At 45.2% G+C, this 22,978-nt stretch overlaps 1 protein-coding gene across 31 annotated transcripts in view; it reads right to left on the reverse strand.

Moving 5' to 3' along the window:
• Positions 1-254: 254 nt before the first annotated feature.
• The window catches only part of TCF7L2 (transcription factor 7 like 2), a 191,354-nt gene continuing 168,630 nt past the window's right edge, over positions 255-22,978 (reverse strand). For 4 of the 31 annotated variants that reach the window (XM_012771939.2, XM_076009782.1, XM_012771907.2 and 1 more), the window contains 8 exons: positions 21,117-21,203; positions 16,060-16,200; positions 15,301-15,460; positions 14,773-14,880; positions 9,975-10,023; positions 9,333-9,383; positions 8,036-8,108; positions 255-2,421 (listed from right to left, as the gene is read on the reverse strand). In XM_012771939.2, coding sequence (XP_012627393.1) covers positions 1,977-2,421; positions 8,036-8,108; positions 9,333-9,383; positions 9,975-10,023; positions 14,773-14,880; positions 15,301-15,460; positions 16,060-16,200; positions 21,117-21,203 — 1,114 coding nt within the window. In that variant the 3' untranslated portion in view covers positions 255-1,976. Of the gene's footprint in view, positions 2,422-7,338; positions 7,413-8,035; positions 8,109-9,332; positions 9,384-9,970; positions 10,024-14,772; positions 14,881-15,300; positions 15,461-16,059; positions 16,201-21,116; positions 21,204-22,978 lie in introns of those variants that run through there. The other 27 variants (XM_012771949.2, XM_012771918.2, XM_076009777.1 and 24 more) reach the window with 17 other exon arrangements.

Here is a 22,978-nt window from a genome sequence, read left to right on the forward strand (position 1 = left end):
ACTGGTTATCGTCATTGCAAATGACACATTATATGAACCAGATACAACAAGGTACACCAAACGGGCATCGGGGGTGAGGTTAGGAGGATCAACCCCTCCTGGACTCAAAAGACTACTATTTAGTATCTAAGTCACGACCCACCACCCATACACTAACCACATGTTCTTAAGTTCCAACTTGGGGAATGCTTCTCTTGATAAGGGTCTAGTTTCCCTAGAGATAAAATACAAATCACAGACACAAGTAACCAGCCTTTATCTGCACATACTAAGTTGCTTTTATTAATCCAGAACGGCATGCTACAGATACTGTACAGCATGAACATTTATTCATTACAAAAATGGCTTCCAAACCATTAAAAATGAACTTGGAATAAGAGCATAAAACGGAACAGTAACATCACAACTGTTAGGAAACATTCAAAGTATTCACAAAAAATGTTATAGTTAGCATTTTAATAAACCAGAGAAAAATCGGAGACAGTTTTACAATCGCTTCATGTCAACTACAATGGCACTGAATGAACAGGTTTCAGCTTTATACAGCATTTTGCAACATCAACATGCCTAGGTTTGTTTTATTTTTAAAGTTTGCTACCTACTTGTATGTCGTATGTGTACATAAAAGTGGCAGCTGGTTTTTCATTTAAGAGTAATCTAATATACAGAATTTTGGCCCTTAAGGGTTTATACCTCTTCATTTAAAATGCTTTCTGGACAATCTGCTACCAAACACATTTTGTTATAGGTGACATTAAAACTACATACAAATCTACCTATGTAACATCACAGCAAAACATGATGAACAAAAATTACAGCATCAAAAAGAGGGAGAAAGCTAAAGTCACTGAGAATTTTGGCACATAAAGTTTTGCACACGGTCAGTCCATGTCCTAAGGGCGCAGGGCATCCAACTGGGAGTTCAAAGGGGAAACAAGGATGGTTCTCGCTGCTGCTTGTACAGCGTTGCTAAAATTCCCTCACTAATTTTCAAGTCTTGTTTTACATAATGGCTTTTAAAGCAACTTTTGTTAATGCTACTGATCCTTAATGCAACTATTAATGTCCATTTGGTGGCATCTGGGTTTCATACAGCAAAAAAAAAAAAAAAGTCAAAAAGGGAAACAAAAAATATATATACACATTTTATATATAAACTTAAAAACCTTGTACAAATGAGTTGTTATATATAAGATGCTTATGCTAAGGGGGGAAAAAAACTTTATACAGTTTCAAGAAAAAGGAAAACATATTTAAAAAGGGACAACATACAGGTACAACAAGCAATCTCTAAAGCAATAAATACTACTGGCCCGACAGCTTGTGATTCCATTAATTGTGGAGTAGCATCCCCCTCCCCCCAAAAGAACACCACCATGGAACAAGGTATATTAACACATTTTAACCCTTTGTTTCTGTACATTTAAACAAGAACAAGTAACATCACAATAAAAGTTGTTTCACACAGAAAAAAAAAAAGTAACGGCACTGCATTCCTCGTGCCCTTATGGTTTAAAAACCAGATGTAAAATGATTGGTTCGCAAGCTCGTATTTAATACAAATAATACAGAACCAACTCCTTCTGGAGGGCTGCTTCAAAATTGCTTCTTCTTCTTCTTTTTTTTTTTCCTTTTTGTTTTTTAATCAGTCTTTTAAAACTAAGCTATCCGAACTACATAACAGTTATGTATATATATATATTTTTTAAACGCTACAAAGACTTTAAACAGCTGTTGATAAAAATTTTGGTAGAATCATGAGGTTCTTCTCTCATCTACATATTTAAAAGGAGAACTTGAAATAAGAATGGGTCAAATATTGACCAATGAACTCGATAAACATCAACTAATGTAGCCACGCGGCACGAAATGAAGAGAGTTACAAAACAAAACCTTTCGAAGGCGGGCGGGGAGGAGGGCGCGAAGAAAGAAGAGCGGGACAGACACGACACAGAGCCAGGGGCTGGCGACGCTAGCTACTCTAACGACTTGGTGACCAGGGAGAGCGGCTGGGGCTGGGGCGCGGCCAGGGGGCCGTGGGAATGTAAGGAAGAGGTCGCCGGCTGCGCCAGGGGCCCGGAGGGGCCGGCGGGCGGCAGGGGCGAAGGCAGGGGCGGCGGCAGGGCGGCGGGGGGCAGGTCCAGGGCGCCGTTGGGGCAGAGCGCGGAGGCCTTGCCGTGGGCGGCCTCGGCGAGCAGGAGGGCGGGTGGCGGCGGCATCAGGGACAGGTGGGCCAGGGGGTCGGGCTTCAGGGTCAGCGACAGAGGCTGGGTCTGCTCAGTCTGTGACTTGGCGTCTCGGGGAGGGGAGCCTAGCAGGTTGGGGGAGGGAGGAGGCGAGTCTAGTAAGCTTCCATCTGAAGAGGGTGGGCTGAGGCAGCTCCCTTCACCTTGTATGTAGCGAACGCACTTTTTTTTTCTCCTAGAAACAGGGGGAGAGAGTTATCTGTGAATAGAAGGCAAAGACGCCAAGGGGCAGAGTCACCTAGCGCTCGCAGGCAGCTGGGCCACGTCACCCAGGGGGCTCCCCATGGGGACACACGCCCAGTGGCCCCGGAACAATTAAAGTGGCAGCCCGGGGCGGGTCGCTCACAGAACCGTGGCCCCCATCTAAGCCTGCGCTGGCAAACAAAATACTTAAAGAGTCCAGAACTCTCTATCTGCACCCCCCTCCCCCAACAGCCACAGCCCGCCCCTGCCCCAATCTAAGCGAGCAGAGGCAGGGAGGCACCTGCAGGCTGTGGCCTCTGGGTGCCAGAAAGTGGCTTTGTCCCAGCTGAGGGGGACTGAACAGCTGCTTGTAACTTCTCTTTTGGCTTAAAACCCTTAGACATCCCCTCGCGCTCCCAACACAGTTCCTTGCCCACCCCCCCTTCCCACCAGTGCCACCCCCGCCCCCCAATGATGTGTGTGTGTGTTTTAAAAGAGAAAGACAGAGCTCCTTCCCCAGCCGCCTCATATCGATATGAAACTCTCAAAATGCTCACTGTTGAGCCCACATAGCTGAAGGCAGCGCTAGCGAGAGGCTTAAAGGTTTTAACACACCACCACCATGAGGCTGCCGGCGCCCAGAGAGCTTTCGGGCTTGTCTGTTAAGAACCACACCAAATCAACAGAGGTCAGAATCAGGCGAGAGGGGAGGAGTAGGGGGAAAACAAAAATAAAATAAACTAAAAAAATAAAATATAAAAACAAAACAAAAAAAAACAGAACAAAAAAAAAGAAAGAAAGAAAGAAAAAACCACCAAAAACAGGTAGAAAAGGATAAACAAAGGTGGGGGAGGGGGAAGAATAAGAAAAACAGAAAATGATCCAAAGGAACAAGAATAACTGGTTGTATGGCCTGCAGGTTGTGGATTAAATTAAGATTCAAACTTGATTTTTGTTTTTATTTTTTAAGAGTTGGGGCTTCCCCCTCCCCCACCCCACAGTGAGCGGTTGGAAGGAGACAGCGAGGATGGGATGGATGGAGGGGCGTCCTGCCCTTGTCGTATGCCGAGGCCAGTAAGTGGAGGGTGCAGCACAAGCCCATCACAGAGAAGTGACCACAAGACGACGTGCCAGGGAATCGCAGCATGGACCTTCCTGGGCTTGGGTTATTGTGATTAGTGCTTAAACCAGAGAGTCTAATTTTGCCCTGCACCAAAACCAGAATCTGCCCTCTTCACTACCCACTTACACGTAAGAAATAGGAATGAGAATTTCAGAGCCTTTCTTGCTTAGCATCAAAGGATGAGGTTGGGGGGAGGCCAACTCAAGAAATTGAGCATGTGACTTCAAAGCTTCTCCCACCATCAATCCCAGTCTGATGGGACAGTATTTTGGTAGGAAAGGTGATCCTGGGGATCAACCCCACTAATGCTATGAAAATAATGCAGATATAGGAAATGTGCTCATCTAAGGACCCTAGAATATAGTCAGAACCACTGCTGATAACACTCCATCTAAAAACAAGTGTGTGAGTGCTGACCGGCTTTCTGCCGCTGGAAAGCAAACAAGATGCTGCCTCGCTGAAGGCAACCACAGGTGGACGATGTCCCTGGCCTTGAAAGGACAGGGGGTGTATTGGGTTCCTCCTTTTGGTCTGTGCCCCAGAACTGTCCGATGGTGCCCCTCCGGGCTCGGGTGTGGACTCAGCAAGATGTCAGGAAGGGAGGGAAGAAGGGGAGGGAGGGAAGGGAGCATGCGCAGTCTCCCTGCCTCCCAGAGGCAGAGACACGGTGGGGCTGGTGGCGTCAGGGTCTGTCTGTGCCCCCCCCCAGGTCAGAAAGAACTCTGGGGGAGCAAGTGCAGCCCCCTCTCACCCTCAATTCAGCAAGGTTCCTTTTTCTCCCTGGGATAGACTGAAATAGACTATGGGTTCTGCTCCCATCCCAGAAACCAAGATAAATAATTAAGCCTCTAGGAGTTTTAAACCACCTTAGCCTGCAGATCAAAACATGCTCAAAAAACTAAGATGTCCATGCATTTTAAAAACAGGAGAAGGATGGGAGGTGGGTGGTGGGGGAGAGTGCATAAGCAAAACTGAGAAAGCAACAGAGAAAAACAGAGAGGGGGGAAAGGGAGGAGGAGAGAAGGGGAAACGACCAGGGAGACGAGGGCGCGGCACCAAGCAGCACTGCATGCTAGTAGGGCAGAGTGGAAAGATGGGAAAGCAACTTGGTGGGCTCAAAACAGAATCTTGTTAAAATGTCCACAAATGTCAAATAAAACAAGAAACCCTGTGTGGCAAGCTAGGAGCCCTGATTGGCTAGGAGCATTTTGGGTGCTTTCTTCTCACCCCTCCCACCCTTTTTATGACGTGGAAGTTTCCAGATCAGGGGGGCGGGGGGAGGGGCATTCTGGACATGGGACACGAAGACTGTGGTGACAGAGCAATGGTCCTTAGAATAGGTGGCTGAGCAAAGGGCAGTTGGAACACACACACATTTCTGACGAGTCAGAAAATGCCTCGGTTGGCAACTGCTTTTCTTTTTTTTTCCCCCCCTTTTTTTAAAGCACATTTTGTCCTATTGATTTTATCATCAAGCCAGTCATGGCCATGGCAAAGTTAAAAGAAAAAGTTGAGGGGAAAAAGGGAGCGGGAACAACCTGTACAAAACCCATACTCCTAGCCCACTCCCCACCTAGGTTTCACCTCCAATCAGAGGAGTGGCCTCTTAAAGATCCATTTCTAGCTTCTTATGTATGTATTCTGAGAGGAAGCTAAGGGTTCTTCCTGATCCTGTTTTGGAATGACAACCTTAAAAGACAGCAGAAGTGCATTTGCTAATGCTTCTGTGGTATGAAAAAAATGTCCCCAACAGAAGAAAAATGGTTGCTGGGCAAGTTCTAACAGTGCTGAGGCTGGAAAGAAAACTGGACAATGACGGGGTCTCTGCTGAACTCTGGCTCCTAGGACCAGGGACCTCAGATCTGCGACAGACGTGCTGTCGTACTGATAGCCCCTCAAAGCTGCATTTTAGAAAAAACACAAGGTGGCCACAAGGTTTTGGGCTGGCAGATTTGGTAGGGGGTGGGGTGGGGTGTAAAAATGTCAAGAAAATTCTGGTGTCTCAGGAAAATACCACACCCTGGCTTCAAGCAAGGTGTGAACTGTGTCTGAGGAGGGGATTTCTGCTTGGGTCAATGTTAGTAATAACTTCCAGAAAGGGGGGGGGGGGATGCCAAATCTGACTTGCAGCAACTCCTTCCAAAACAAAAAAGGGATTCATAAACCATCCCCATCCCCCATTAACAAAACAAACAAACCAGGCACCTGAACCAGCCTTATTGTGAAGCGTAACACAATGGTGTCAGTTGTACATTTCTACAGATCATGAGAAACCCTCTCTTTTCAGAGGCCCTGTGGTTAGCCGGTCATTTGCCATGGTGGGGCATCTCAGAGCAGGATTCTGTAGCTAGTCATCTTCTCACTCGGCACAAATACAATTTTGACAAAAATCACTGCCTGGCAGAGTCCCTGTCTTCCCTGGCTGGTCCTAATTAGATACCCAATATGCTTCATCATCTTCATCATGAAACTCCTTTCTGTTGTCCAGGGAAGAACCTGGGACTGTGCTGGGGTGACATGTGTCAGCCCTGTGAAACTACCATCTCATGGAATGACTGGGGACTTCCTCTCCTGCTAGGTGACCCCCTGGAGCCCCAACCCCTCACTCCGTGGGCAGAGAGTGGAGACTCCCAGGCCCTTTCTCTCTCCCCTAACGTTTGCTGGGTCAACACGAGGCACTTTGCCGATCTCTTGTGCTGGCATCAGAGAAGAAGGGGAGCGACAAAGGAGACTCGTGGGCATGCACGGAATGGGATGAACATCTGATCTAACATCTAAACACGGAGCACATGGCAGAGGCATGAAGGGGGGGACACGTGACGGGGAGGCACTACAAACAGGGAAGCGTGTTTAGGGTGTTGAAATACCTACCATCATAATATTCCAAATTCAAAGACTGCTTGTATCAGAACAAAGAAACAACAAATTTAACCAAAGGTGGTCATTAAAGGAAAGGAAATGAGACAGGAACTAAGTTGGTATTCCCTCCACCAAGAAGGAAGTACCTACACCTTCCCTGAGCATACAGGTTGGATGAAAACCTGCAGGTGGAACATGTGTGCTTAATCGGGACACTTTGGGGCTGTTCTGATCCATTTTGGAACCAATGCTATATCCATACATATACACACACATATATATTTTTAATTCTGCAGGCCTAGTGACACTGCAGTATGCAACTGCACGACTCACTGCTTGCAGCCCTTTAGCTGGTGCATGCCATTCAATGCCACGCTTCTTTTTCAGCACTGTAAAACAATGTCAGCTAACCAAGCTCCTCTGTGCGGATATGTGGTTTTTAAACACAAAACAAAATCAAAAAGAAAAAAAAGTGCGGGGGAAGCCTACGCCAGAATACCCCTCTGAGTGCCTCGACTCCAAGTGCACGGGAATGCAATTGCTGCCAAGTGTGAACTTATTCAAACCCCTGGACACGGTGGCATGCTATGGTCAGTACGCAGGCCACGCACTCCCAGGGTCGGGCCAGCTCCACGATGCTGGCGTTCAAAGCAAAAGGATCCGTGCCTGCCCTTGTTTGTGAAGGTTGTGGTCTCAGTTCTGCCACCAGGGATATGTTATTCATAAGTGCAAGGGGAAAGAGAGAAAGAGGAAGTGGGGAGAGGAAATGGCATAAAATTAGCAAGGAAATTTTGAAGAATGAGGATCATTAGTCATTGATGCCAGTGGGGGAAGCAGATGGGAACGAGGTCAAAATAAATTGTCACACTAAGGTACCAGAAGGACAGAATACTTTGATTTTCCCAAAGGCCTCTCAGTGGTAATATACCTGCACGGTTTGCACCATAAAGTCTGTCGGTCAAGCCCGAACAGTGCCCGACACTTCTTTGGAGTATTTGCATCTGTTAGCATAAGGTAAACACAAAAAATACAACACAATGGTGGGTCGTGCTCAGTTGGATGTGAAATCTCAGCTACAGCTTACTTTTCTTCTATATCACCTTGGTTCTATTTGATAAACCTTCCCTCACCAAGGGCATGAAAGGAAAGGACTTCTATGAGTCAAAAGGAAAAAAACAAAATAAAATAAAACGATAAAACACACACAAAAGAAAACAACAACCAGAAACCAAAAAACAACAATGAAAAAAATAAATAAAAATAGAGAGAGAAGAGGAGGGGAGAAGGTGACGTCATTGGCTTCTACCTAGGCCAGGACTGTGATCCCGGGCTGTCATAAGGAAGGGGACTGGCAGGCAACATTCCCTGGGAGGGGGCGCGCTGGGGGTTTGCTGTCGCTGACCCGAGGAGGTACACGTGATGCTGTTTTACAGTGGCATTTTGGCTAGCAGCAGCGGGAGAACAAGCATATCCCTCATAGAGCCCATCCACTTGGCAGTGTCCCGCTCCCTTGTGTCTCCTAAGATCCACACACAGAGCTACAAAGCAACAGGCCAGAGAAGGGGGAAAGGATTGAATAGACCAGCTGCAAACCAGCACAGCGAATCTGGGAGACTATACACACCTGCAAGGGCCGCACCAGTTATTCTGTTGATCAAGGCCAAAGCGCGCTCGGCATTTCTTAGGAGCGCTCAGGTCTGAATGAGTTCAAGAAAGAAGCGAGCAGAGGAGGAGAAGGACATGGGAGAGAGAGAGAGAGAAAGAGAGAGAGAGAGAGAGAGGGGAGGGGAAGAGAAAGATACAAATAAGAAAAAAATAAAAATAAAAAAGGGAATAAATCAATGACCTGGTTACTAATTGCAAAATATTGACTTTTGTTTTTTTTAACTTTGTTTAATTAAAAAAAAGGTAAAAATCACATTCTTATTCAACGTGTGAAATTAGCTGTTGCAAATAAAGCTGCAGTATCCCTTCTTTAAGGACTGTCTCTCGGATTCATTTTGAACTGACAAAGGGAAGTTAGATACTGAAGAAACTCACTCTTTTAAATAGTTTTTCCTCTTTCAGTTTTGCTTTCTCTTTTTTTCCTCTCAATTTTTTTTCTTATAGAAGAAAATAAAGCGAAGGAGGGAATTAAGTTTGTAACATGCTTTTTTCTTCTCAGAGTACGACAGTTTAAAAAAGGAAAAAAAAACTACAAATAAAAACAGAACAAAACGAAACAAAACAGAAAGAAATAAAGAAAGAAAAGGGTTGTGGTATTGGGATATTGCAGCTTTTGGAATGTTCATCTTTTCTTTTTTAAAATCTATTTTCATTAATATTAAGAGAGGAATAGATAAAAGTAAACAGGCTGTATGAATGAGCTGTTAAGAGTTAGTTAGAAGCTCATAGCAGCATTTAAGCAGGCACAGTCAGTAAGATGGTAGTGGATTTGCAAATTATGAGCAGAAAAGCAAAAGGAAGAAAAAAAACTAAAATAAAAAAAAAGCAAAGGAAAAAATAATCATACTGCGGATGCATGCTTGCGTGAGAAAACTTAGTGGGAGCAATGAAAAAAATGCCATTAGATTAAGGAGGTTTATTACTGAATTCCTTCCATTTTTTTTTTAACCAGTCTCTTTTAAAGAAATACTGCATATTCAATTTGCACAGTTAGTTCAACTCTGAAATCACTGTCATCACTGCTTAAACAACTGTTATGGGAAAAATAAATAAACAAATAAAACAAAAGTTAAATTAAATTAAAAAAACAGAAGCAACTGGAAAAAAAATCTACTGAAACATACAAAACCGTGTAGATGGTCATTTTAAAGAATGTTCAAAGGTCATACGTGTTCAATGTTAATAAAACTATAATGGCAAGAAAAATTAAAAAACAATTTATCAACTATTTTAATGACTCAAAATGACATTAGCACCTGTAATCGGAGGAAGTGAAAGGCAAGGATTTAGGAAACATTCGCTGTGTTCTGAAAAAAAAGAACAAATTATACAAAGCCTTCAAAATTTTTGTTTGTTTGTTTGTAAAAGCCTGGCCTTCTCCAGGGGACCTCTGAGATTGCCTATGCAGTATTTCTAATTTCTTCTAGAGAATGACAAACCTCCTTAATTTAAAATGGGTGTAATTTACCACTGTAAAGGCATGCATCAGAACATTCAGGAACAGCCCAGTTAATATCAAACACTCACACACACCCCCTCCTATGCCCCTAAGCCCCCTCCTTGCCCCTTCTCAGACACATACAAAATAAGCAGACTGCATAAACCCCAGCATAGGCATGCCTACCGCTTGCTCTCCAGTTACAGGCTTTGCAGTTATTTAAAAACACATTCCACTAGAATTACAATGTGCTTTTCATGCAACAATGAATGTTACTAGCTTTAAAAGGGCAGTCATGAAGCAATTAATTAAAATGCATACACAAAAAGGCTGGCTAAGATGGGTTCCCCAACAATGTCCTGGCCTTGAATTTCTCCTGCCTCCCCCGGATGGAAGCCTAACATAAAAGAGTGGTCCTCGGGCTACTGCTCCTTCCTCTATCCTGATTATTGCAACTTACCATTGGTCTCTCCCGGCTGCTTGTCCCTTTTCCTCTTCTTCTTCTTCCCCTAGATGAACAGATGAAACACAGGGAATTACCTCAAGAAACAGATGGGAGGTGGGTGTCTGGGCTCACCTGGAAGCAGGGGGCAGGAGGAAGGGACCACCTTGCCACCTCCATCCACACTCACTCCTCCACCGTCCTTTCATCCAAATGCCTGTCACTGTGCCCCAGCTGGAGAGACACACACCTCGTAGGAGAGAAGAAGGGACTGGCAGGTGGTAAGTAAGTAAGATCTCTCTGCTCCTCCATCTATGTCTACCCTCAAACCTGACCCAGAGCATTTGATGCGTAAGAAAGAGAATGATATGCAGAAGACTCAGGGGGGAGCGGAGGGCAGCACTGGGAGCAGTCTGAGAGCCCACCTCTGAGGGGCAAATGAACGCAGGAGGGTTGCACCAGCTTCAGAGCTGCCTGCCTGACCCACTCAACTCTCTGACTCATTAAGGCTGAGGGTCCCCATTCGGAATCAAGAGAATGAAAGCTTTAGCAGGGGCTTCTCTGAGAGCTGTAGCATCTTGGTTTTAAAAGATGGGGGTGAAGGGAGGCAAATAGAACCAAGAATCATCTGAGCCCCTTTCAAAACTGCTGGATGGGCATCCATAAGAGAGAGGAAGTCCCCACCATTCTCCTCTATCTCATATAATAATGGGTATGATAATCTATCTCATATAATAATGGGTATGATAATCCTAATGATAACAGCTACCATTCATTGAGCACATGCTAGGTGCCAGGCTCAATTCCAAGTGTGCTACAGACTGACTCATTTTAATGCCTCACAATAATCCTACGCAACAGGTATTACTGCCATTCCAATTTTACAGATGAGAAAACTGAGGCACCGAGGGGTTAGGTAACTTTCCTGAGGTCACACGGAGAGCAAGTGGTGGGGTGGGATAAGAATGCAGGTGGTCTGGGCTCCACAGCCCTCAACCATGACGCTCTGCTCGTAGTCAATGCCTGGCCCACCAAGGAGACTCTTTTCTTAATTGATTAATGGTGATGAATTGCATGGAGTCATTCACATTCTCCAACCTGACCCTCCTTGATACCTTGACAGTCTGCCCCTGCTTGCAGATGTGAAATGGATTAGGGAGGAATTCTGTTGAGGCGACTGCCTTGCTCCAGGTCTGAAATTAGCTCTCCCTCACCATCTAGCCTACCCTATGCAAAAAGAGGCAGCCACCTGGCATAAATTAAAATGCAACGGTTTCACACTTGTGCGTGTTTCAGAACATCTAAATAATACCTTTGCCCAAAGGTTCTCGCAGTATGTTGACGTCGACTCCAAAAAGAAAAGAACAATGAAAGGCAGAAAACCCGAGAATGTGTCAGGCTCTGGAAGGAGAACAGCAACGTAAAGATGCCACTGAGTTCTGGCTGCACCCAAGGGCCGAGAGCCGCCTGTTTTAGAGAAAAGCCCTCTCTTCTCTCAGGTCAAGGGGATGGTGCCACTTGGGGAGTTTGTTTTGGACTTCTGTTCAGTGCTTCTGTTTAAACATGCCATGTTCCTTGGTTTTTAAGAAAAGGAGTCCCTGTGCCTTCTCAAGGGGCTGGAGCCTCCGTCTTCATGTCTGTGCCTACCCTATGCAAGGAACAAAGTGCCACCTGGCTGTCTCGGGACAGGGAGGAGGGTCTAGTCTCAGCTGATTTAGGAGCCTAAAGGAAAAACTCAACTGGGCACAGAAACATTTTAATTTCCAGGCATCTCAGCATCCAAGTACCCCTGGGCTTCTCAGTCAGTCATCTTTAATGCAGTGTTCACCCATTTCCAAGCCCTCCCAATGTATTCTGATGGCACTAGAAACTCCTCCTACCCAGGGGAAGCTGTTAGGTGTTAAGATGTATCATTGAGATGTTTATCATTGAGGAAGTTACCATTTAGACTAAAGGCTTCCAGAGGACAAAGACTGTATTTTATTAGGAAGATGACATAAGAAAGTGAGAAGACACTACCCTTAGTGAAGAGGAAGATGCATCTCCAGGGAGGTGGCCACCCCATTAGTTCTTTAAAAGTATCAGAAGGAAGAAAAGGACTAATATATAGAAGTGAGAAAAAGCTCAGATGAGCAAATGGCATTACCTAACATAGAAGGAGTTAGGAAGGAAATAATGTTTAATACAATGCCAGGGGTTAGATATTACTATGGCACCCCAAATATTTTCAACTGTGCTCTACAGAATGTGCCAAGCCTGACTGTCACTGTTTTGCTCAATTCTATTTTCCTGGGGTAGAGATATAAAGGCTTCTGTTACCACTTGGCTGGAAGAGCAAGAATGTGAAAGAGGCATGAGGTGAGCTCAGAAAGTATTTTCCAAAAGAAACCTTTGGAGTTTACAATGACCAAAGTAATTTGTAGAAACTCCTATGTCAAGTTAGTTAAAAAGAAATACTAACAAGTTTCCACCATAACCAAATCCATAAAAGCTTCAATTCTGTGGGTCTTGTCCCCAAACTGTTCCCTGGGTCACAGAAGGAAGGAGTATGAGAGCATGTGAGAGAGTGTGTGTGTTGTGTGTGTGTGAACTGTGTGTGTGTGTTCACACCGAGGTGTAATGAGTCATTGCAACAGGACTCTGGCAGTACCTCTTACAAGAGCTAAAGTTCCTGCAGCTCTCAGTCTAGATCTATCTCTAAACTTTCTCTCAGGTCTTCTCAGGAACTCCCCTGTTCTACCAACCTGTCTTCCGCATGTAGAACTGAGCTGAAGTCATTTCAAGTGCCCCATGGAACCTTCTGAAACCTAAAAACCTACTTCATAAAAAGCCTCAAGCAAGACTTCGTTTAAATGACTCCTAGGCAAGTCAAACACTGTATTCTTTTGAAGCTATCACAAAGTCTGCCTTGTACCTTTGTGGAGATTTCACCCTGCACAACTCCAGGGGGCACCATTCACATAGCCCACAGTGTAAATGGCATACCTTAGAGAAGCGCAGTGCACGCCCTGCACGGCTGGACATGAAGGCCTAACTGTGACCCAAAATGTCTACTGAGGACATGATATCTATGGAGAAGCTGAATTCCTCTCTGCGGTACCATTCTAGATTACTCAAAGAATTGGGTTTGTAGCAGGTAGTAGAAGCTCGAGATGAACTCTAAGGACTTCTGACCCGAGACCAGGGGAGCAGCTGTCCTGAAATGAGATGGCTGCGTGCGCGAAGGCTATGGAGCCTGCCCGCTGCCTGAAAGCTCCACCTCGGGGTCAGGAGCGGGTGAGCAGGATGCCGGTGGGAGAGCAGTCACTTTCTCATCCTCTTCCTTTCAGCTCCAGAAGAAAGGCTTCCCCACTGCACACATGCTGAGGACAAACGGAAAGGTCCCAAGCAGCTGAGACCCCGTGCAAGCCCACCTGTCGGCGACAAGGCTCTCAGCAGAGCACGCGTGCCAGCCAAGGTGCTAGCGCTCCTTCCTGTCTCGGCTCCCAGGAGGCGGGGCCCAGAGGGAGATGGGCTGCGCCAGCCCCCTCTCCCTGATCAGTGAGGTTTAAAGGTATGAGAAAAAAGAGGGAGCGAGCTTGAAACAGCGAGTCACAGGGAGCAGAAAGCAGCCCGCACTCGGGACCCCACATTCACGCGCGTTTGCGGTTCCTGGCGGACGGGGAGCTCTGACAAAGGAAGGATCTGACTTAGCTCTGAACCCCCGGAACACCTGTGCGCAGCGAGTGCACGCGCAGTGAGAATTCCATGACCTCAGCACCCCAGAAAGAAGAGCTTCTTTCCCACGGATGATGCCAACAGGAGAGTGAGAGGAACTTGGTAAAGCCATCGCGCATGGCTCCACGACATCGACGAGGGGGGGGGGGAGCCTGTGCTGCCTGAAGACCAGTTCCGTCTCCCTCCCAGGAGCGGCTGGCGGGATCACTCCATGAAGCCAAACGCCAGGTCATAATGCAGCAAGCAAAGTAAGAGACATTTCACCCATCTAGGGAAGGAAGAGCCACTGGGCAAAATGCAGGGTCATCAATAATCAATAGTGACACAGACACCTCCACAGGACAGCAAGTTTGTGGGAGGAGAGAAATCGTGGAGACACAACCACTGCAACTAGGAAAAACAGTAATCCTACAGGGTTTCCTAAAACCCAAGAAAGGAAATTAGGCCAATTCCATAGCCAACATTGAGCCCAGGGACACTCACATCTCATAACACACACCCTTCCCAACTTGCTAGGCCCAGAGTGATCTCATCCTCCCTGCCAAAGGAGGACTTTCAGGGATATTCCCATCATGCCCCTCTCAGGATGAAACAGGCTTCCAGTGTCTACTGCATCATGGCACAGGCAATTGTTTTCCTTTTCCTACTTAAGGGTGAAGGCCCTGCTGGAAGACCCGTGAGGAATTAAACCCTCTTCCTCCACCCCGAATCACTGGTCTTCCCTGTAAGGCCACCCACTGAGGAGCATGGAGAACCTAATCTGGAACTTAAGCTCATTTTGGGCATATCCCGGAGCCCTGCCTCCTCTAGGAAGCGGGCAAGCAGGTGTGGATAGCCCGAATTCGACCTCCCGAGTCCTGAGCTGGAACCCTGGAACACCAGCTTCCTTCCTCCACCCTACAGAGTTACCGTGTGCTGCCGGCTACCGTCCACACCTGAAGCCGGGACAAGCCCCTCCGGTTTGGTGGTCCGGCAAGATGCTAACAGTCCCTAAGGCAGGCTGAGGCCTGATTCGAGTTGGAAGTCCCTGTTCTCTTTGTCCGTACAAACACACAACACATCTCTACACACTCTCGTCTTACGGAAATGATCCACCTACATAGTTATCCCTCGCGGACCAGCCGGGGTACAGCTGCATGTGAAGCTGTCGCTCCTTCCGGGCCAGCTCGTAGTATTTCGCCTGCTCTTCTCTGGACAGCGCATGCCACTGCAGGGGACACGGGTGGGGTGAGAGAGACATGCAAAAACATCACCAACTACACTGTGATTGGGGAATGCATGGCGCTGCTTTTTGTGGCGAGTCCCCCCAGAAATGGTTTAATTTGTAGACACTAACAGTTTGGTGGGTCCTGGCACTTAATGGGAAGGCTCAGACAAAACTTGATTTGTCATCTGTGTCGTTCTATCATTTGCTCTCTCGGGGGTGGGGGGATCTCGGCTGTGGCTGCCCTGAATGCCATCTGAATGCAGGACGACCAGTCCCGACTCAATGAGGCCATTCAAGGATTCAGAACATGGCTGAAGGGAAGGGATTCGCCAAAGAAACGGGGACGCAAACATTTTACCACCCGACCTGCTGCACTCCAGTTCGTCCTCCCCCTCGTCTCCCCGGGAGGGCGTCACCTACCCTCCGCCCGAGGATCTGGTTGATGGCCGCGCTCTCTTTCAATGTGCACTCAGCTACGACCTTTGCTCTCATTTCCTTCATATACAACATGAATGCGTTAAGAGGTTTCTTTATGTGGGGCTTCTTCTTTTCTTCTTCCTTTTTGGAGTCCTGATGCTTTCTGGATGTAGATAAAACAGACACAACCCAATCAACAATCACACGGCCCAACTTCCTCCAACGCAGAGAGCCCACCTCCCTGTCTCCTAACACCCCAGCCTGGCAGTTTTGAATAGAAAGCACGCTTCCACTTTCAGTTTTCTTCACCCCGGAAAATGGAACGAAAATAGCTTGAGGAAGGGGGTAGGGGAAGAGAGAGATTTTGTAATCACTTCCTCCAAGTTTCACAAACACACAGTTTTCCCAAGCCAGAGGGGGAAAGCACACTATTGCTGTCTCCACCTTGGCAGGGTTCTCTCGTGCTTGCAGAACAAAGCTCCAAATGTTCACCTGCAGGGTCGGGGGTGGGCGGGGAAGGGGCTCCCAATCCCAGTGCATCCGGGTATCCGCCCAAGGCAGGGTTCTACCCCGCAGTGGCACAATCGGTGAGACTCCACCACTGTGCATTTTCTCCTTCTCCTTAAGGCAGTGCCGAACCCACCAGGCTGGGTGTGTGTTGGAGTCAAACCAAGCAAGGCCAACCCTAGGCAGAGAGCCACCACTCAGCGGCAGCAACCGGCTCGTGGCAAAGAAGAAAGAGATGGAAACAGCAACACTTACGAGCTATGGAGTGAGCCGACGTCACTCTGGGAGGATTCCTGTTTGACTGTCGGCGTGACTATGGCCGGATGGGGAATGCCGGTCGTGTGCAGAGTGTGATGAGGTGGGACCATGTGGGGAGGGAACCTAGAAGACAGAAAGCTGTGTAAATCGTCAGAATCAAAATGAATGAATGAGGAGGGATGTGTACACACAATTAAAAAAAAAAAAAAAAAAAAAACAACAGCACGTAACACTCACATGAAAGCAACCCAAGGCATATGAAACCTGTCAGCATTAATTAGCGATAAATTAAACATAATGATTCTCATAATGTCATTAAAGCCAGTCTTCCCCTTCATTATTGCTACTGACACGAGATATTATGATTTTTAACATCTTCGGCAAAAGACAAATTCAACTGATGTACTTGGGCGGAAAAGTGGGCTTGGAGTACCTGCTGGAAATTGCACGTCCACTTGTTTTTTGAGGCATTATTAGTGGCATCTAAGAAGACAATTTCCTAAGTCCTAATCAGCTCTAAAATGAAAGGTGAAATCTTTTGTTGTATATTGACAGCTAAATAAAATATTAACGTGGTTGAAATATACATACATTTTTGACAATGCTGTGCATGCCTCATTAGACCTCATTCTGTTGATGGAGTGCAATAAAATTTTTATTTTTCTTTTGTTGCTGTGTCCCATCATTTGACAGGAGTGGGAGAGAGTGAGGCAGGAAGACAGGGGGAAAAATTCAAATATTTCCTAGTTCGTTCTTATTGTAAGTCATGGACATTTTAAATAAGTTAGTATCCCTTTATGGAAATATGTAAAAAAAAAAAAAAAAGGCACACACGCAATAAAGCTTTGAATTTTGATTTGTATGTCCTTTCTCCTGTCAAATTTAGGATTCCTAAATTACTTTTACTTAATAGGTTGTCTGTGCATCATTAAAAAGCCTTCTAAATGATTATCAAAATTACAAAAGAAAAGATAACATTTGTGTTTTCTCCTCTAATACTGTTCATTTTTAGAACAGTTCTCTAAAATACATTTTAGGCCCTGAATTGGTGTTTCCCAACCAAGCAAATTAGCCAGGCCATAAACAGCTAATTTTCAAACGACCCCTGGCCCATCTGCAAACTGACAACTGGATCAGACAGCCTAGCTTTCACATTTCCCAGTATGTTTGGAGTTTCCATGATTTGTACTGGGTTAGAACCACCACTCTTCTGAAAGTAACATATCCTTCTGCAGAGAAAAGGAGGGTTGAGGAACCAGGAGGGCAGAATCCCCAAAGAGAACAAAATGGCAGCCTCCTGCCCCACCTGGCAAGACTCTGTGAGGGAGCAGATGGGACCCTGTTCAGAGGGAGATCACAGCAGTTGCTGCTTTCTTAATAAATCCAGACCAAAACAGCCCCACGTGCCACCCAGGGAACAACAATCTACTGTTTAGAAAGCCAATTCCAGTGGGCACTGGAGGTCCTACTGAGGTTTTATCATGACAGTTATTTCAAAAGGGTGGATTAGAGAGTTTCCATTCAGCCAAAATAATGTAGCCAAAGTTAATTTGAAAAATCATTTTAAAAAACTTAAAGTACTAACTGAATCTACATAGATCAACAGAGGAAAATAATACCAATGAATAATGCTGATTTTTAAAGGAGGCCCAAAGTAGCAGTAGATACTAGACTCAGAAATTCCACCCTGACATGGTCTCTTCCTGCCACCCCTTTTGTAAGTTTAAGCCACTATTGAAATGGGGTAACAATGACATGATTTTTTTAAAAGTAAGAATCGTGCCAGTCAACCTTTAGAGTGTGTGTGCGCGTGCGCGCGTGTGTGTGTATGAGAGAGAGAGAGAGAGAGAGAGAGAGAGATAGAGAGAGAGAGAGAGAGAGAGAGGGAGGAAGGAAGGAAACAAATAACCCCTATACCTATCCACCTTCTCCCCAAAAAAGGGGAAAAAATAAATAAATAAAAGTCAGCCCTTGGGTTCCCAAGTCACACTCAGTTCCTTCCCACTGCTCAAAGACCTCGGAGGAACAGAAGTTCAGAACATGTGTTCCTAAAAGCCCTTGGGTGATGTGGTGGGTGGCAGCTTTTACTGTGAATTTTAAAGGCCTGACATTCCTCGAATATATATGTTCCCTTCCTAGAGAACGAGAGTATGTGCACAGACATGCAAGGGTGAGGGCGGGGAGGGAGAGGGGGAGAGACAGAATATTGTGTGTGTGCACGTGTGTGTACATACACCAAGCATAATGGGAAAACACCATCATTCGACCACATTTTGGCGTAGGGACCAACTTTCTGTGCTGCCATAAAGAAGAACACTTGTATGTTCCCATACCTACACACATATCATTCGTATATCTGAAAAATGCACAATACAGAAAGAGACTGTGCACGAATGTGTATGTGGGCTGTACGCATACCTTCACTTACGAAACTCCTTTCTGCAGACAACTATTTCATGCAATGCAATAAACACCCTAAAAATTCTAAGCAGCTCATTATATACCCCCGTCTGCTTTCATGGCTCCAAGCCAGAATATAATGATGAACCTTAACTTGTTAAGGACAACTAATTTTTGTTTCTGGCTGTCTCAGGGGCTTCTCTCTTACTCACTCTCACTTTACTTCACTGTTGACACGTTTCTGTTAACTGGATGTCATCTGCCGGCCTTGATTTTATGCACAAGCAGTAGGATGCATTTTCCTGTGCAACAATCCTGCTTTGAGTTGCATTAGGTTTGTCATTATTCTCTCATTTTCCCCCTTGCACTTGTAACATTTCATCTCTTCCTGCCTTATTTTTTGTGAGCCACGGTGCACCCACATTATGGTTTATACATGATCTCGCTCCCTTTGAAGCCGGCAGATTTCAGAGCCGGCTCTCGTCAGGAGAAGAGCCTTGCACCAATTTAGCAGGCTGAGGGCCCGGAGCTCCAACATCTCAATCTAAAAGGGGTCACAGGGTGGCACAAGTGAGTGTCAGCAAGAGCTGTTTAATTGCCAATCTAGGCTTCTCCATGGTGTTTAAAGTATAATGACCCATCACTTAATTCTGAGAAGTCCTGGCCCCACTGCTGAATAGAATGAATATCAAAGGGTGTTCTGGAACAGGGCAAGCTGCCTACATTTGCTATAACTGCCATAAGTATAATAGACCTATACTTCTGTCGCCCCATTACCACAATAATGTATTTAATTTGCTGTATACGCTTTTTAACTAGCTACCTTTCATACAGCCTACCTGGGGAATCGGCCGCCTCTCCCCCTCCTCACACCTCGAGCCCCTAACCTTTCTTCCCACCGTTCCCCTTTCCTTCTCTCCACCCCACTGCCCACCTAGAAATCGACTAACCTCCTAATGATAATTCAATCGATAAGCTTAACCCCAATCCCTATCCTACGACTAACTTCACCGCTTTTAACCTCTGGAATGCACCAAATAAACAAACATGAAGAATAGCCAGGTGCTATATATATATATATATATATAAACACCGGGACGGTGGGAGGGTGAGCCGTGGATAACCAGCTGCTCAGAAGCACGCGCTTCCTGGGAGACTCCCTATTCGTTCCCCTGCTCCGTGAGGCTGCGATGACATTATTTAATGAGCATAACCTTCCTCTTCTCACTAGATGAGAGAACACACACGCATTTTCCCGCCTAACTAATATTGACGTGGATTTTGAAATTTTGATGACGTTATCCCACGTGGGGAATGGATCTTTATTTGATACTTGTGGCATAATTACAAATGCTAGATATGCTACAGTTTTTTGAGTTTTTTTAAAATGAATGTGCTATTTACTCTCTCCGCAACCCAAGTGGCTGGCTGTTTGGTTAAGTAGGGAAAGAGGCATCTTGGCCTGTCTTTTCCAGCCCTTTCTCTGGTCTTGACTTCCCACGTTGGCCACAGGCCTTGGGGGAAGAGGCTGTGGGACAGCATCCTCACCATGCAATGCCTGCTAATTCAATTAGGTGCCATCATCAAAATGGATTGGTTGTTTTAGCCCATCAGGAAAGTCTAACCTCCACCGATTTAATTAACTTGACTGAAAATCAGATGAACAGAAAATAAAACTATCATTAGGAGCAATTAGTGACTACTTAAACAGACTGCTGCCAACCAGTTTGTAAATAAACTAGCAGTCACTGAAAAATTAGCCAGAATTAATCAGAGGGAGAAAAAAGGAGAACATGGGATATGTGTGTATGTTGTGTATGTGTGTGTGTGTGTGTATATATATATATATATGCTTGAATATAAATATATCAATGTACAGCACACAGGCACATGATTTTCTTTCTTTTAACTTCCAAAGAATTAGAGCTGCACAGGCCACTATGGTAGCCACCAGCCACATGAGGCTTATTGTGTGCTTGAAATGCCAGTCCAAATTGAGATGAGCTGTTAAGTGTAAGAGACACATCAGATTACAAAAATTAAGTCCAAGAAGACTGTAACATCTCATTAATAGTTTTTGTTCAGTGATAGCATGTGTTGAAATAGTATTTTGGCTATACTGTGTTGAAAAAAAAAATAGCATAGAAAATAATTTCACCCTTTTTAAAAAGGTAGGTGCTACAAAATGTAAAACTCCCTCTGTGGTTCACATTACATTTCTACTGACTCTGAATCAGAGTCTGAACTTTGAAAAGACCAATCATCTTTTCTCAGACTCTTCTTTATACAAGAATAAAATTACCTCCACCACCCCCTCCCCTTGCCTTCTCGTCCAGGATAGGACAACAGAGAAATGACATTTTATAAAGCTCCACAGGTCCTGACTGTTTCTTCTGCCTTCTTAATGCCTTAAAAGACACTGCTCAATGGATTGGCTCCAAAATTTGACCCGGAAAGACATCACTTACCTTGGAAGTTCAGGGCAATTTTTCAGTATTTTCTATGAGTACACATACACAGCCTATTGCCACATGGGCTTTACACTATTAGAACTACACGTAGCCACAGTCCCCGGGGGGCCTGGTAGCCATCTAGAGAACTTTCTGAGAAGTCACGCGCAGCCTTGGTTGAAGGCCCTGGCTCCTGGAACTCACCTGGACATGGACGCGTTGACAGTCAGAGCTGTGGGGTAGGGGTGTCTGAATCCTCCTGTCGTGATTGGGTACACGGGCTGACCTTGCCTACAAAGAAGGGGTACAGAGTGAGAGACTCGAAACAAGGGTGGGGGTGGGGACAAGGAAAAGAAGAAAAGGGAAAAGTTCTCTCTGCACAGTAAGCTTTATTCTCATTTGATCAGAACAAAAATCTTGGGGATTGTACAGGAAGGATCAAAGGGAAGAAACACAGAACAATTTGAATGCCATAAATCTGATAGGAATGGCTAATTAAATTTTATAACCTCTGCTTATGTCAATAGAGACCCTCTCCCCAAGCTGAAACTAGGTGTTTTGTTGTAATAATTAAAGGCGAAGTCTCGCTTGCTTTAATGGAGCCATCACACTAATTGAGGGCTACACATCCAAAGGAAAACAATAATGAATGTAAATTTATACCAAAATAAAGTACAGTGAATCAAAGGACTTCAGTTGCGCTTTGGGCCTCTTTCGGTATTTAGATCTCGGTGAGAAAACATTAAATTAACAGAGCTTAATTTGTAGCCTTTTGTCAAATTAACAAGTGTTGACAAGAGTTACCGGGGGGGGAGAGTCCCCAAGAAGAATTGTGGGTAACCAATAGACAATCACACCTCATTACAATAATTAAAAAATACAGCAACATGCAAAATAGCATCCTCATGAAAGACACACAACTTTTTCTGACAGAGGGTTGTCTGAGTTGGCTATTCCTTTTTATCTAGCCTTCAAATATCTCCCCATCAGCTGAATGGGGCAAGTGATGACTGAGAACTATGTGAGGAATGGTCCCATCTATTTAAGAAGAAATGGGTCACAGGCCCACGTTCATGTCTACCCTCCAAATAAAAATAAGGAGAAGACAAAGAAACCAAAGCTATGCCTAGGTTTGGTATTTGGTATAGCTACTACACAATGCAATCTGGGTTTTGTTGTTGTTGTTGTTTAAAAAAAAAGAAAAAAACAGCATCAAACCTGTTCAACTATGGACATAAGGGTAGAACTAGACCACTCCAAAATTTTATCTTCTTTAAGACTATGAAAGGCTGTCTTCCCCTAAGACACCCAAACTTGAGGCTTTTGCCAGGGTTTATTCCTTTTAGCATTCAACACATTGTCCTGTGTTTTTTAGAGGAGAGATCACTAATAAACATGGAGAAATACAATCATAGAAACATACAATTGCAAAACACATATTATATGCACATTCATGCAAAAACACACAAACCCATATAATATGCTTATGCACTAAAGGCCTTTCTACTTTGATTTTAAAACACCCACATTTTTAAGCTGTAAAAGGCAGTCAAGTTATCTGAGCACTGCCAGGAACTAGGGCTGACACTCAGGAAGGTCCCGCATGCTGGAATTAGCATTCTAGGTGCCCCAACTCCACCCTTCGTAGGTAGGTAAAGCATTCAACATGCAAAGAAGCTAGAGAGGTGCTGGTTAAATACAGTGGGGCTTCTCAATAGACAAAACTTTTCCACTGATGTTGTCAACCCTGGGAGTGATGTTCAGGATAGGCTTGGGGGTACTGGAATTGTAGGAAAATGAGCTCCACTCCACACCCTGGATTTTAAAACTAAGTTTTTCCTGTCCCCACTCCCGTGTCCCCAAATACACGACACCTAAAAGGGAGGACTCGGCTTCAACTCCATGACACGACTCCAGTTTGGGCTGCCATTAGCAGAAGTGCCATGATCGGCCTTCTACACCTCCCAAAGTAACTTAAAGGCGCCTTTGTCTACAGGGCCTTTGGGAACCAACCACAGGTTCAGAATGCTAAGTATCAATAACCTTTTCCTACATAATCCACCTGG

This window comes from Microcebus murinus, chromosome 14 (genome assembly GCF_040939455.1).
Source record: "Microcebus murinus isolate Inina chromosome 14, M.murinus_Inina_mat1.0, whole genome shotgun sequence".
Taxonomy (NCBI): domain Eukaryota; kingdom Metazoa; phylum Chordata; class Mammalia; order Primates; family Cheirogaleidae; genus Microcebus; species Microcebus murinus.